Source organism: Centruroides vittatus, unplaced genomic scaffold (assembly GCF_030686945.1).
Source record: "Centruroides vittatus isolate TY-2023 unplaced genomic scaffold, ASM3068694v2 contig_1416, whole genome shotgun sequence".
Lineage (NCBI taxonomy): Eukaryota > Metazoa > Arthropoda > Arachnida > Scorpiones > Buthidae > Centruroides > Centruroides vittatus.
The window spans coordinates 239,543-254,919 of NW_027120889.1; the positions used below are offsets into that span (position 1 = coordinate 239,543).

General features: G+C 33.0%; 1 protein-coding gene across 1 annotated transcript in view; it reads left to right on the plus strand.

Moving 5' to 3' along the window:
* LOC136968191 (DALR anticodon-binding domain-containing protein 3-like) overlaps positions 1-15,377 on the plus strand; it is a 22,696-nt gene continuing 7,319 nt past the window's right edge. Inside the window, exons 1-13 of the mRNA XM_067262163.1 lie at positions 1-84; positions 649-708; positions 3,443-3,502; positions 4,815-4,955; positions 5,053-5,164; positions 5,747-5,848; positions 6,010-6,209; positions 11,509-11,798; positions 12,053-12,327; positions 12,909-12,982; positions 13,061-13,165; positions 13,237-13,301; positions 13,374-13,432. Of these exons, the coding sequence (XP_067118264.1) occupies positions 61-84; positions 649-708; positions 3,443-3,502; positions 4,815-4,955; positions 5,053-5,164; positions 5,747-5,848; positions 6,010-6,209; positions 11,509-11,798; positions 12,053-12,327; positions 12,909-12,982; positions 13,061-13,165; positions 13,237-13,301; positions 13,374-13,432 (1,567 nt within the window). The 5' untranslated portion in view covers positions 1-60. The remainder of the gene's footprint in view (positions 85-648; positions 709-3,442; positions 3,503-4,814; positions 4,956-5,052; positions 5,165-5,746; positions 5,849-6,009; positions 6,210-11,508; positions 11,799-12,052; positions 12,328-12,908; positions 12,983-13,060; positions 13,166-13,236; positions 13,302-13,373; positions 13,433-15,377) is intronic.

Below are 15,377 nucleotides of genomic sequence, written 5' to 3' on the forward strand. Positions count from 1 at the left end.
ATTTATTTATTTCGACGGTGTTCTGGCAACACTTATTCGAAATAAGATATTGACAACAACATGGAGGTGGAAGCACGCGGTTCTGTAAGTAATCATATTAAAGTCTTTCGTAAACAATTATCGTTGATTTAAAGCGTTTTATAATATTTGATATCAGTAAAAGGGGTTAATGGTAGCCAAGATGGCGGCTCGTCTCTAATTCCAGCAAGGAAACAGAGGGACGCACGTTCTAACCTTACCTAACCTATTCTAATAAATTACCATAATTATTAGCAACCAAATTATTAGAATAGTGTTAGAACGTGCGTCCCACTGTTTCCTTGCTGGAATTAGAGATGAGCCGCCATCTTGGCTACCTAAGATAACATTAACCGATTTGTTTCATTATTTATTGGAACAAAATGGAATGCTTTGCAACAGATCATATGACTAGAGAATGTTGTAGTTCTATACACACAGTTGCAGGGGTGAAACTGAGAATAAGAGATTTTGACATTTGTCATATTTGATCTAGTATTAAAGTTGTATAGGATATTTTTCATTGTGAACAGATCTTTTATTTGTTACTCATTGCAGTAGACAACTTATAATTATGTTAAATTTTAATTAAATAACTTCTAATTATTACTATTTTGTTTTTGTTTTTAGGATGAACCTCGCGAGATTAATAAGGGTCTTTCTTGTTCGGCAGAAGAATACGAAAACAATGTAAGTTTTGACGGGAAATTTTTTTAGATTTATTTCGATTCCGTTGTCTGTGCGAGATATCAATTGAAAAAAATTCAGTTTTTATAAATGAAAATATTTTAAAATAAAGCAGAATTATTTTGGTTTAATTAGAACTTTTCAAACTCCAATAGAAATTTATTCTTTGATCAATTTTTCCATATCATCAGAGTTTGATGGATAATCTTAATCCGGGTATTGTGGAGTTGTAAATTTAAACATTTACATTTGTTGGTTTTTAGTGTGAATCGTCACATAAGGTAATGTGAGGCTCTGGACAGGTCCAAACCCTCACCAAAATTCGCATGAAAATAATTATTTAAAAAAAAAAAAGCTAGAAATAATTTTTTTGTATGAAAATGAAATGTGAATGTTTAAACAATAGAAGAATGTAAGTCCTAAGATCGACCATCTCTGGTTGGGAGATCAAATTAAATGCTGATTTTGATTTCTGCTACGATCTAAGCTGAGATTTTGTTGCACTTAGTAATGAATGGTCAACCACTTGGAGAGCAAAAACGAGGAAAAGCACCTAATTAGAATGGGTGATTTAGGATAGAAATGAATAAAAATCCTGGAAATTCAAGGACGTGACATTGTTTTTTCCCAAAAGTTCAAAGTGTCAGACCAATTGGTGTGTGTGTGTGTGTGTGTGTGTGTGTGTGTCTCGTTCCTATCTTTGTCTCTGTCTCCCTTCTTCGGATCAACAACTTCCCGTCACCATAAGTCAATTGCATTGTCCCAGAGCTGTTGAGACATTGAGGAAACTCTCACTTGCAAACCAGAGACACTCCTTTTTGGACTATCTTGGAAAGGAAAGGAAGATCCAGAGACCACTAATGACTTAGAACTTTCGAGATTGTGGAAATCTTATAAGCTCCTTTTGTGTCAAATAAATAGTTTCTTGTAACTGTAGAGTCTGTCTCGGTGACCATCGCACCCACAGACAACTCTTCGAGACTCCTTGACCCTCTTGTCCATCACATCTCGGTCAGAAACCTTACAATAATACCTAAAATTACAAGGACTAAAGCAAATCCGAGCAAAGACAGAATAATATGCTAACGAATAAATTGCAAATTGTTCTTATAAAAAAAATCACGAAACCTTAAACGAACGTCTTCATTCATTTCGAACCGGCATCATCCGATTACATAATCGGGACCGAAAAATATTTTGAACCGAAGAATGATGCTCAAATTGAATTTTCGAATAAATGAAGTCTGCACGTGCGCCATAGTATAAACAAGTGAAGCTTACAGTTATGCCCAAAACGGCATTTTAAAAAGTTAAAAAATAAGCGCCGTTCAATTCTTAGTATTACCAGTCTAATGAAGTTGTTCTCTTTGTAATTTAGTAAAGTTAGCATTAAAATTCTGTGCATTTTTCTAATTTGTCATTTTGGACTTTAGAGAAATTCCTATCTATTAAGGAAGATTATGATCATATGTACATTTAACATTTTTTGAACATTTTAAAGAAAATAAATGATCTTTATGCTTTCCTAAAGTGTTGGAAATTATTTATGCATTCAGACTATATATTTTAGGGCTCTAAAGTTATATCAATTTTCACATTTGCTGCTTATCTGTTTAAATTAATGAAATGATAGACAAATTAAGGTAACGGTCCTTGTGTGTTCAAATCTTCAAATTAAAGCTTGCTTAAAATAGTTTTTTTTTGTATTGGTTCAGCATTAGAAGCATCTTATTTTTTTTATTTTGTGAATGTGACCTTTACACAGGACTAGATTCTTGTCTCTGATGTCCTCCCAGAAGAGTCCAGTTGAGAACGTCACGATCAAACTCAACGGACCGTGCCACTCTTTACCGACAAGTTGTGATTTTGTCTCCAAACTGATTTGTGATAGGTTCTGGTGTGTAAACGAAAAATCTGGAATCTGGTTAAAATAAAATATCGTTCAATAATGTTAAATGTTCAATAAAATCTTTAACTTTTGTGCATTATTGCGATACCTTATAATGCACTTAACTGTAAATTCCACTAAAATCCACTAGAGGAAATTTTATATACATTTTGCATTTGTTGCTTAACTTTTGAACATTAATGTGAGGTTTAGACGTGTAACATTCCTAAACCGTTAAGACAATAAATTTACGAGGGGTTGAGGGGGAGACAGAGAACGGGGGAGAGAGAGAGTCGAGTAAGGGGAGAAGTGAGTGAAGACGACAGTTGGTGACGGTGCAAAAGAAGAAAAGGACGAAAAAGACGTTACGAAGGCAAGAACATTATCGTTCTATCAAGATGGTTACGACAGTTACGAACGCTGGAGGATTATTGTCATTTCTAGTTCTCTATTTCTATTACCTATTCCTACATTAATGTATACTCCATTTAATTTTAACTTTCTGCTGTGTTTGCATTAATCAATTTTTTTTTTTTAATCTTTATATTCTGTTTCTAGAGTCTTCAATTATTTGGTAAATTCTTGTTATACGAAACCTTGATCATATATCTGATTAGTTTTCATTTTATCAACTTTCGTAAGAAATCTGCAAATTCGCATGTTGCAAAGCAAATGCGTAGTTACGTACGTCAGTTTCTGGTTATGTTCGTTACAAGCCAATGTATAATTTTTGTTTAATTTCAATTTACATAAAATTATTGGAATTTCTTGCATTTCTTTAAAAACTATTTGAAAGCCCGAGTAAATGTGATGTAGAGAACTAATGTGTTTTATTTATTTATTTTCTAGCCCGATGTGGAATTGATGTGGGTTATTAAAGCGACTGAACATATGGAAATTTATTTCAATGTGAGTAATAATCACTTACAAATTTTTCTTGAACTTCTTCATCAGTTCAATTGTGAAGAATCTAATTGGTTTATTAATTAATTAAGAATTTGAAACACATCCAGGACCATTAAGTATAACTTCATAGCTATAAAATTGACTTTTTTATGTAAATAAATACGTATGGTTCCATTGTTAGGACGACATGATCATTTAGACTCTTTGAACGTAGGCATTGAATAAAGACTGGCTTAAAATGGGAATAGGGGAGGCGAGCAAGTTATAAGAAGTCAAACAATATTCTTTATCTGTTAGAGAAGTTTAATCTGGTTCAGTTCTCAATCACCATTTATCATTATACATATTATTATTATTATTATTAAACTTTTATCTTATTGTTGGAATTAAACGTATGATACCAAAAAACTATAAACTTTTTGAAGTTATTCATTCATTCGACAAGAATCATACTATAGTAGTAATGAAAAGAAAACTTAAGAATGACGTCATAAATGCAAGAAAACGGAATATCTTCTCGCACTTTAAAATGGTTGGCAAAATACCTTTGTAACACGACTTTTGAACTTTTATTAAACAAATGCTGTCGTCGTTTAACGTTTTAACAGCTTTGTGGTGGCTAAAGTGTAATTTTTAATAAATCAGTTACCGAAAAAAGCAAAATTGTTTGAAAAGTTACACCTACTCGAGAACTACAAAGCAGACAAATCCCAGTATCGATTTTTATTGGTCGCTTAGATCGTAAATGACGTTATAAACGTAAAAATTCTGAATATATTTCCCACTCCGTGAAGTGGGTGGCAAGTCGCCTTCGTAACTGGACGTTCGAAGGCGATTCGATTAAAATGAGATTTTTACAGGTGAAAAAATAAATAATATATTGTATGTATATTTTAATTATATATTAATTATACTTTTCGGTATATAAGCATTTCGAATGCAAATTCGATATTTTCCTAATCAACTGTATTCTTCACTTTATAATAACCACGTTAAAACACGATTTAGCCGCTGGCACGTACCTGCGAAAAGTGGACGCCTCTAAATAGCAGACAAACTACTTGATTCCAACAGTTTCTGCTATTTGGAAATTATACCACATGTATATATATACACACCGTATAATCTCCATAATTTTTTTTACAGTAAAATGTTTACGCATTATATTTAAGTGCTTATTTTTAATTTAAAATTGTTTCCCGGATTAAAATATTTTTCGAATGTTTCAGAAAGTTCACTTATCGAAAAATTAGATTTGTATTTTATATTTGTGGTAATATATTTACTAAAATTACTTCTGTATGTTTTACGTTAGCTGCTGTGTTCGATCGATCCGCAGCTTCTGAAACTGACTCCCCACGACGACAGAATATACGAATCCTTCCGAAAGGAATTTCCGGATATGTCCGTGGGCGTACTAGACAAAAAAGAACTGAAAAGTGAAGAAGCAAAAGCGGTAAGTGTAATAAGTTTAATATCAAAATAAATTGGCGACTTTTAAATTAACACAAATTATGTTTTGTATCATTAATTAATTTGATATTTTTGCATAGAAATGGAGACCATACTGTAATTCGTTTGAAAATGTTGTAGAAGATTTTAATTTTGGAACTTTAGTTAGGATAGATTCTTCCAAAGATTATTCAAAAGAAAATACTGTCTTAGGTAATTATTTTAACTTTCATTACATTATAAAATATATAAAATTTGAATGCGAATAACATTTAACAAGCAACATTACACATCAAAAATGTTTTCTGAGTCTTTATTTAGTAGTATGTTAACTTGAGAGAATTTTGCGTAACACTCCAAACCTTCTCTAGACCAAAAATGCAAACGAAATAGCATCCGGACAATGGACTTGCCGCTAAAAACCTTATTTTAAATTTCTCAACAGTGGCTACCACCCTCAAAATGATGCGTGGAAAATAATAAAGCACTGTAGAAAAATATTCATTATTGATAAGAGGGATAGTTTGGCTACTGGTTGGGTAATAAACTTGACTGTAAATGTAAAAAGTAAACATAATTCGGTGATGTTTTTTAAGAAAAATGTGACATTTTAAACAATCTGAAAAAATTCCTGTAGGAAAGACCTTTTACGTTCCTGTCAGTGGACGTTGTTTAGAGGTGTGACTGTACAGTACATTAAAACAATCCTTATTTCATTATATTTACTATATTTAATTTTTAAACATTGAAAATAGCCCTACTTAATTTTGAAAATATTTTTCGTTTGTTTTTCAGTGCCCAGAATTCAGTTTTATGCAATTGAAGTGGCCAGAAACAGGGAAGGATTCAACAATTCGATCAGAAAAAGTTATCAACCAGTAAAGAAACAGAAAGAAAGTAAATCTTAATGTCAGGTTTTTTTTTTTTTTTAAATTATTTTGTAATAAAACTATAAAATGTATAAACTATGAATAAATTCCAACTTTTTGTTACATCATAAATTGGCTGGTTTTTGTGAGAAATGCAAAATTTTATGCGAGATTTATTTAATTGAGCAGATTCTACAAACGACGGCTCAGTCGGCGGGCTACAGTCAAATTTGCAAGATTTTATAGACGATTTTTGCAAAGATCGTAAATTGTCCCTAGTCAAAATTTCCTGGTTACTGAGAAAGGAAGCGGGAAATTGCGAGAGAGGAGATTTCTCGCTGTTCTGTGGAAATCCGAGTACTCGTTGTCTAAAATCGTATCTTCGAGAGGTAGTTACAGTTAATATGTTTGTTTGTATCTTATAAATCAGAATTTACATTATTGAATAATTAAAGCTTTTTTTTCTTTTTAATATTAGACGTTGTTTAGTAATTGTTTAACCCTTTGCCAACTGTACATTTCTATATTAATTAATATAAATTGACTTATTTCGAAACTAAACTGCCATAGAGTTAAACAGATTGGGAAAGTATTTATTAATATAATAGATAACAGTGAAAAAACAAAACTGAATGCGTGATTACTCTATCATTTAGGCATTGTTATCAAAATATATAGTAACTACACGTGTCGAAAACTTAAGGACGCAAACAATTACTAGCAGTGACAGATAGAAAAAGCCACCGAACCCATCGGTGGGAATTTTCGTAGATGTAAGAGTTTGAAACTCTTGCAGGAACTGGCCAGCTTCTCGACGACCCTACCGTTGTTAGCTTTTTTTATATAATTATTTTATGTCTCCACCAATTCAAAACCGTAATACAAATTGGTGATGTGACAATATTATATTTCAACCAGCTCTAACCCGGCATCTCTTGAAGAGGACCAAACGGAAATAGGTGCCAATTTTCTTTGTGGAACAGCATGGGTTTGCCAAGATGTAATGGCAGTTGGATACCATATAATTTAATTCAGTGGTTTGCTACCGAGCTCCCGGTAACACTATAAGGGTGTTAGAAAATACGGTTCTGGTTAGCGCCATAATACTTACATGTAACTTATTACTAAATGTGTATTACAAAAAACTAATAATTCTGCATTGCTAAAGAGGTAGAGGTGTAACTATAACAAAAAGGTTGAAAAACACTGCCTTAATTACTATATAATTATTGAAACATGGTTTTCTATGTGAACCATGGCACGATTTGCTAATTCAAAGTTAATTGAGATGACTTATTTAAATATGATATTTAAATTATAATTTTTATTTGTAACCAATCCTATAAATTAAAACATAATATTTTTTAAGTAAACATAAGAATGTAGTGTACATATATTTTTTGAGCAATAAAAGAAGCATTTACAAGAATCGCAGCTTAGAATTTAATGGATAAACTAGAGAGAAGTGGCATTTGTGATTGCAATCATTAACCAATTGTTAATGTGACATCAAATACAGTAAAATACATTTTAAAATACTACAGTTGTTAATCTATTCTGTAAGAATTGGTAATTAATATTTCTGATAGGAAGAACAAATAAATAACACAAAATTCTAATTTTTTTAAACTAGACTGATCGATTATTAGTTACACAAATTCAATCGGTGGCTTACGTAACTAGTACGTTAGGCCACAATTCGTCCTTTACGGCCCCGACCGACACGGAATAGAGAACTACACGCTCGAACCATACCTTTAAACTATACAAAATTACTACAGCGAATACATGGCCGTTTGCCAATTGAGAAAAATCATTACACGACAAGAAATTTCTGAAAAATTACTTGCATTTTCATGTATCAAATCACTATTTCTTTGTTTACTTTTTGGTAAATAAATGAATTAATGTTCTGTTGTATTGAGGTAAAAATGTTCTCATAAATAAATTTCATTATTCTGAACAGAAAAACATAACAACATTTTCATGTTAATTTTAGAAATTTTCGCCGACATTTAATTAAAATCTGGGTTTGATACTTCATATTTATACTTGGTATTAAACATATCTGTATTTGACTTTATTTATAAATTATTTAGAATAAAATTTAACGAATATTTCTGTGTTTTATACATAATATTTGCAGTTTTACGAGAGTGAATACGACGAATTTCAATGTAACGTTGTTGGCAAAGGGTTAGTCGATACATAATTGTATTCTATTATTAATAACATAAGAATACTAATTACATAACTATGTAATTTTAACCTGTATTAATACTAATGTATACAATAAAATACAGACACGTACTGTAATAAAATTTTGGGAGTTTTATTTGGGACATATTTTAAAGTTTTTCATATAAAATAAGTACTCTAAGATAAGAGAAATTTGTAAACTAAAAATGTCATCGTGATTTTATAATATAGAGTACTGGTGTTTGTTGTGAGTGTTCGACTTTTTAAAAATTTACTACATTATTAATACTTCTCCCCATGGGCGTAGCCAGGAAGGGGCATGGGTGGGCACGGCCCCCCCAGTTAACCTGGTGCCCCTCCCCAGAAAATTACAGCCTCTACTAGACCCCCCTATAACAAAACCCTGGCTACGTCAATGCTTCTTCCTGTTATATATAAAAGGAAAAGTATGGCAATTAGTCAAAAAATGACCCCCCTTTACTGTTTTGGACTCTGGACACCTTGAAACCTTGAGAAATGCAAAAAAATTCGGAAATTTTTTCTGTATGTATGGATGTTAATGTGTATGTGGGGGGTACAGTTTTGTTCGCCCTCTTCGAAGCTTAATGACTCCTGTGCTTTTCTGTCAAAAATTTCTGAAACTTTGCAGGGAGGTTTGTTTATTAGGGGATCGATGCTATTAAATTTTCACGATTAAAGGTCGAGGAGGTGGGGTGATAAAGGATCGCGTGTACCTCCAGTAGAATTGGACTTAATGACAATTTTACTCATTATTAGCATTTACAATGTTTTATAAACCCCACCCCTACCCTCAAAATTAAGCTTTTTGCCATTTTATAATAGTTACAAATATAAAAAGTTTTTAAATAAAATATGATAACAGATGGCACCAGGAAAATGTTGCTGGGAAAGTTAGCAAACATTGTGGATATTTTTTTATGATGGTAGATGAAGCACTCAATCCAGAAATGTCACTGGAATTTATAGGTTATATAATAATGCAGTCTCGGATACTGTAGATTATAGAATTTATTCTATAATCTATAGAGTATCTGAGACTGCATTATTGCCATGTGTGTCAGAAATTTGAGTGCAATCACATTTGGCAATAAGAAGACTATAAAGGCCCACATATATACATTATCACTCCAGTTGATGATTGGTCAGACAGGCATCAAAATGTTGACACTATCTAAATACAAGAATTTTTAGTGGTTGTCCTAAATGGATAAGCCAATGTCAGCATGATACACCAAATCCATATCGGAAATGGCTAGCCAATCAAACAGAAACCTTACTAGGCCTTGCCAGCTGAATTATATCATCAGAGAAGAGGTAAATGAAATGGGCTTGCAATCTTCGGTGAGTGAATTACACCAGGTTTAAGTGGAACATATCTTTATTACCTTGATGATGATGATGTATTACCTTAATTTCAAAGCTCCTCCAATGTTTCTAGCAGACAAATCTACATTTGAACCCAAAGAAGTGTTAATTTTGAACCAAAATATCAAGATTCTCAGCCATCTCATTGGTGGAAAGGGAATTTTCCTGATCCTGATAAGCTATGGAAAGACTTATCCTATGCCAACCAATCTTCAGCAAGTTGGTAGCTTCTTAAATTTCTGTATTTTTCTTTATCAAGCAATTTGCCAGAATTATCAAATCACTTACCTCACTCCTGAAGAAGACCAGCAGCTTTTGGTGGAATCACAAGCAATAAGAGACTGCATTTCTGAACCTGACCTAAGCCACTTCCATCACAATGCACTGACTAAGCTAAACACACAAATGCCAGTGGCTACGGACGGTATTGTCCTTGTCCAAACCCAAGCCAAACTGTCCTGTTATCTCTTATGCTAGCAGAATTTAACTATTCAATGACAGATAAGAATATTTCTGCATCATCTGGACCGTATTTATACAGACTTCCTTTCTGAGTGGTAACCTATTACTACTTGCTACATTGATTAGCCAATCCTCCTCGACCTTTGAGTCAGTTTGTCTACTGTGATCTATCTCCAGAAGTATGACGTAAGTATTGTATATAAATATGAACAAACACATCTAGATACAAGCTCTTTCTCATAATCCCGTTTAACCAAGGAAATAAATACCATCACAGGTTCAGTTAACTGGAGGCAGCAGCAACAGGCTGATAAAGCTATCCATGAATTAACTAAAGATATTGCTGTCTCTCTACTTCAATATTAATAGGTGTTTGACAGAATTCTTTACCAATAAACTATGATCTAAATGAACCCTTTGGCCCCTTATTGTTCCACAATATCTCTGCCATTTCATTTTAGGTCTATCACAATGACTTGACAGTTGGACACCTCAGTTAAGCCTGAACTTACTGCACACAGCCACTTCTTCAGAGGAATGAGTTATTACCATATCTGACAATACATTAAAGGCTTCAGAATCATCTAGTATCACATACAAATTCCTCCACTGAGAGAACCTTTTGACATTGGCATTGATTTCTTGGGACATTTTCCTATGTTGTCATAAGATAATAAGTGGATTATCATTGCTGTTGATTACCTGAGTTGCTATGACATTACCCAAGCCAATCGTACTGTACTGTACATCTGTTGACATTGGCAACTTCTTGATCAGTGAGGTTATCCTGTTTCAAAGAAACTGATCAGTGTGATTGAAGGTAACTGTTTCTTTCTCGGATAGTCCAGGAAGTGCTCTCCATCTTTGGCACATACGTCAAAAGATGACTGTTTACTACTCCCAGACCTCAAAGATTCAATCAGACATTGGCTGACATGACGACCATGTACTGTTCCCATGACATTATCTATTGTTAATGAGACAGACCGGGTATTGTCCTTATCTAGAGATGACTGGATATTCACCATTCATTCTTCTCCCTAGCTGATATTCTGCAGCCCCTGTGGACTTCCTCCTGCCACTAACCCTGGGGACATATACCATATCTATCTACACTTATTTTGAAGAAACCTGCAAATTAGACCACAACATATGGTGTTACAATGCTCACCAGTACACACTATATCATCCTGACAATCTTCTATGGGTTTACATTCCAGTCTAGTAACCAGGACGTTCTAAAAACTTATGCTGTTACTTTGTATCCAAATAATATGCCAGGTTTACCAGTGACCCTTGAGGTCAAAATTGTCTCTAACGCAGGACTCTGGACTTCTAAAGAAATCATTTACATTATCGGGATGAAAATGTACATTGTACCAGTAATCTTTTACCGGTACATTGGTAAAAGATTTAGTAATGCAATATAGTCTTGATAATTTGAGACAAACAAGCTGTCTCAAATTATAAGGGATTAAATTTATCATTTTATAAATTTTTAATTTCTTCTCTGTTAAAAAGATCTTTTGGAAATAGAATTTAGATTAATAAACATGGAAAAAAAATCATTACAACTGAAATTTTTGTTTAGAAATGTATTTATAATTTATATTTTCACACAGTTTGAAAAAACTTTTGCAGATTGGCGAAGCGTTGCCACGCAAGACCGAGAATTGGCAAATTCCGATAAGCGACTGTAAACTCTTGCCGTCCTGTCGACTTCAGTTGTTTCTCGATCGCGGCGCCGCTTTTGAAAACGTTCTCGGCCACGTGACGAAAACGAAAGATTACGGAAGATATTGCAAAACTAAATTCAAAACGGTTTTGGTTAACGTCGTGCTCGAAGACGACAAATTGGGACTTCGAGAGTGGACGCATCTGAGAACTAATCTGATAGGACAGTATATCTCTACTGTAATTAACAACAACAGGTGAACTAAATTACATATTTTTCTAGATATTTCTTAAATGAAACTAATAATTCTAAATCAAATTACACTTACAACATTAAAATTTTCTCGATTTTCATCTTTATTTTGGCCGTAATGTATTTCTTCTATGTCGTAATTAGTTAATCATTTATGTTTACAAGACATTTATTTTGGAATTTTATGAATTACCTGTTTATAAAATTGTGCATAAATAGTATAATTTACATATAGACGATGATTAATTTGAATTTCAGGTGTAAAGTTTATTTTGCAAGTGTCGGTGCCAAAGATATTCAGACGGATAACAAAGTAAATTACATAAAATGCACGGAGAAATGTAAAATAAATGAAGCCGAAGATGCGATCGCGAAGTGTTTACGTGCGTCACATTATTTGGAGCCGTCGAAAGACGGAGCCGAAAACCGTTCTTCGGGAGTAGACTTCGTTCTGAATGCCTCGAAATTTCTAGAAGACCGTAAGATTCCTATTGGATCTAAAGGATACGACAAAAACATCCATTTTATTTCCAGTAAGTACAATTATTTTGTAAACAAAATATAACAATTTGAATTAAGAGAGATACAGTATTTGATACTTATTACAACAATTATCTTTGCGATAATTTGTCTGAAAGTTATCTGGAAGTTAATATTCATCTTACACTGCAAATAACATTTTTTCCCTCAAAAAATTGACACGAAAAATGTGGTTCAGTGGGTTCATCTTATAATGTAAAATGGCAACAGAGTTTATCATCGGAAATGGAGCCATTATTTGCGCAGAAAGCATCAGTAGCCGATATGTAGTACTGGCAGTTTCTCATTAATAGAAAAGGAGGACCAAGAACAGGTATCAGTTCTCATTTGGCAGCAAGCTATGGCATTCAAATGGTAACGTATAAGAAAACCAATTAATAAATTAATTTGGTTTCATGTTATTGATATAAAAGGAAATGCTTAAACATGAAATGAATCACAAAAATTTAGGAATGCAAGATGGTGAAAGCAAATCGTTGCACTCAAAAAACAGGATATTGCATTAAATTAATTGATGATTAACTCATTTTCTTTGCTTTTGGCAAATGTAAATATTCATTAATATGAATTTCAGGTCATTCCGAATCTTGGAAGCAAATCTTTAAGCAGTGCATAAAATTACAACACATATTTGACAAACATGTTAATGTAAGTTTTTTCTGTATAAATTAAGCCATAAATTTATTATTTTCTGCACAAGAACTAATTTTTTATTTTTGTTTACAGGAGCCAGACATTTTGATTCATGTCGTACCGAGTAACAGATCCTATTTTCAACAGCAGTTATCCATTATGGTGGATATGTTATGCAGCAAAGGGCCCAACCGTCAAGTAAGATATAAACGTTACGACAAAAGCAAAGAAAATTTAAATAAAATATTCCATAACCGAACGTTTTCTAGACGATCGTTACCCACGGACCTATACTTTTTCCGCACTCGCCGATACAAATGGAAAATTATACAAAGTGAGTACTTTAAAACAATATTTATAGTAAAGAAACATTAACCGAATGTTGATTGCATACAAAATCTTTCAGTTGGCTGAAGGACGAATTTGAAAAGTCACTGGTTCATAAATATGGAGAAGAAATAGTCGGTGAGTCTAAATAAGACGTCTTTGGATTAACTAATGCATAATTAATAACGTAAATGAAGCAATGTACGGCACCATTTACAAAAATTGGAAATACTTATGTTTCATCTAAATCAATTAGTGCTTCTTAACACAAAATAATTTTATGAATATCATCTTTTAATGTCAAAATTCAATAGAATGTAACAATTACTCACAAATACTTTTGTTAAGGTGGCTCCTTACAATCCGTATTCGCTAATGCAAGTGTTTATCGTGGGGCAAGCACGTATGTACACACGCAATTATTTGCCGAGTGTTTGTTTGTTGTGGGAATTACAATTGTTTGTCCGAGATTCGTCCCCTTCGTTTTGGCAGAATATAGTGACTAGGAATGGGAAATGGTTAATGAAAATATAAATATACATAGAATTTAATTTTTTCAAATATTTTTTATAATTTGTTTTTCATATATACAGTGAAGTGTCAGAACTCTGGATTAATTGGAGCCTGATCACATCTGGATTTCCAAATATACCAGTAAATTAGCATTCCAAGTATTGTAAACTCCAAATAAACATATAATCTTATATTACAGTATAAGTTCAAGCCAGTATTTAACAAGGAATGAAGGAATGCTTACAAATATTTAAAATATTAATTTACAGAATAATTAGATTTAAACAAAAAATACACTAACCATAATTTCAAAATTAAAAATTCTGAATGGATATTAGAACATCAACACAAGGACAAAACAGCATCAATAACAAAGTTACCATTGAAAGTGGTTAATATCCATTTTTTGACGCTTTACTGTATTATATTTTAATACTAGAAAGACATTTTTAATTGTTTCTTATCGGAAATAAAGTCTAGTGAACAATATATACATATTGAACCTTTTATGAAGGTGCTTCTAAATTATTATAGATTGATGCTTGCGCATGTTCTTTCTGCGTGTCTTTCCACAAGTGAAAATGATAGTCCTTCATAATTCACAATTGAGCCTTACACTTGTGCCATCATAAAACCAGTGCTCTTATTAATGTGAGAAACCATGGGTTCTAGGGGTTGTCCCTAAGAACCACTTACTTGGCAACAGTCTGCAAAGACCGCTCACTTTGTCGTTTCAGATGGTTAGGAAGGCAAAAACGAGTGGGGAGCACGTCGATAAGTCAACAGGTGTCTTTCTGAAAATATATAGACAGGTGGACAGGTTTAACAATAAACAAAGAATTTATTAAATGTCTAAAGCTAATATACAGGCAGATGATACAAGTTCAAAGGTTACGTGCGGTTAATTAGCAATTACAAAAATATAATATTCACCAAGACTGGCGACTAGTCTTTGCGCTATATCGCGTGCCTAATTTCTATGTCTTGCAGAGAGAGAGTTCCCAATTTGAGCTAACAAATACCTCTCAATGGACTTGGAGAGCTGTATGCGATGACAGATCTTTCTATGGAAGTAGCATAAGTCCTGGATATCTTCTACTGTTATTCCAGGAGACCAAGATGGACACTAATTCAGATATAACGTCCTGAGCTTCCGGTTGCCTGTACTTTTATGTCATTAGCGTGGGAAATGAGTCCATTGTTTACATTCCAAGTCGCAGGTGCGTGATGACTTGCAAATTTTGCCACGTCATTTCATAACGGACCGATAGTCTTTTGCAACAATCCATTAACTTTCCCATCTACACGTTGACAACCGAGGTGACATCTGAACTGATATTAGTCACTAGTTTTTCTGTTGGCGGATGTTTACATTAAGCTCTTGAAAAACTAATTCAATAGTTACAAATCTCTAAAAATTCGGGCCCATAAACCGTCGGGCTCACATTAATGATGTGTGCAAAATGGGGTGAAAGTGCAATGTTTTGTTGAAAGGTATCACCCCGATAAGGCAGTAGCACTTTTGTAACATTGTGAAATATAGGCAAAAGCAAATTTTGTTAGATAAATT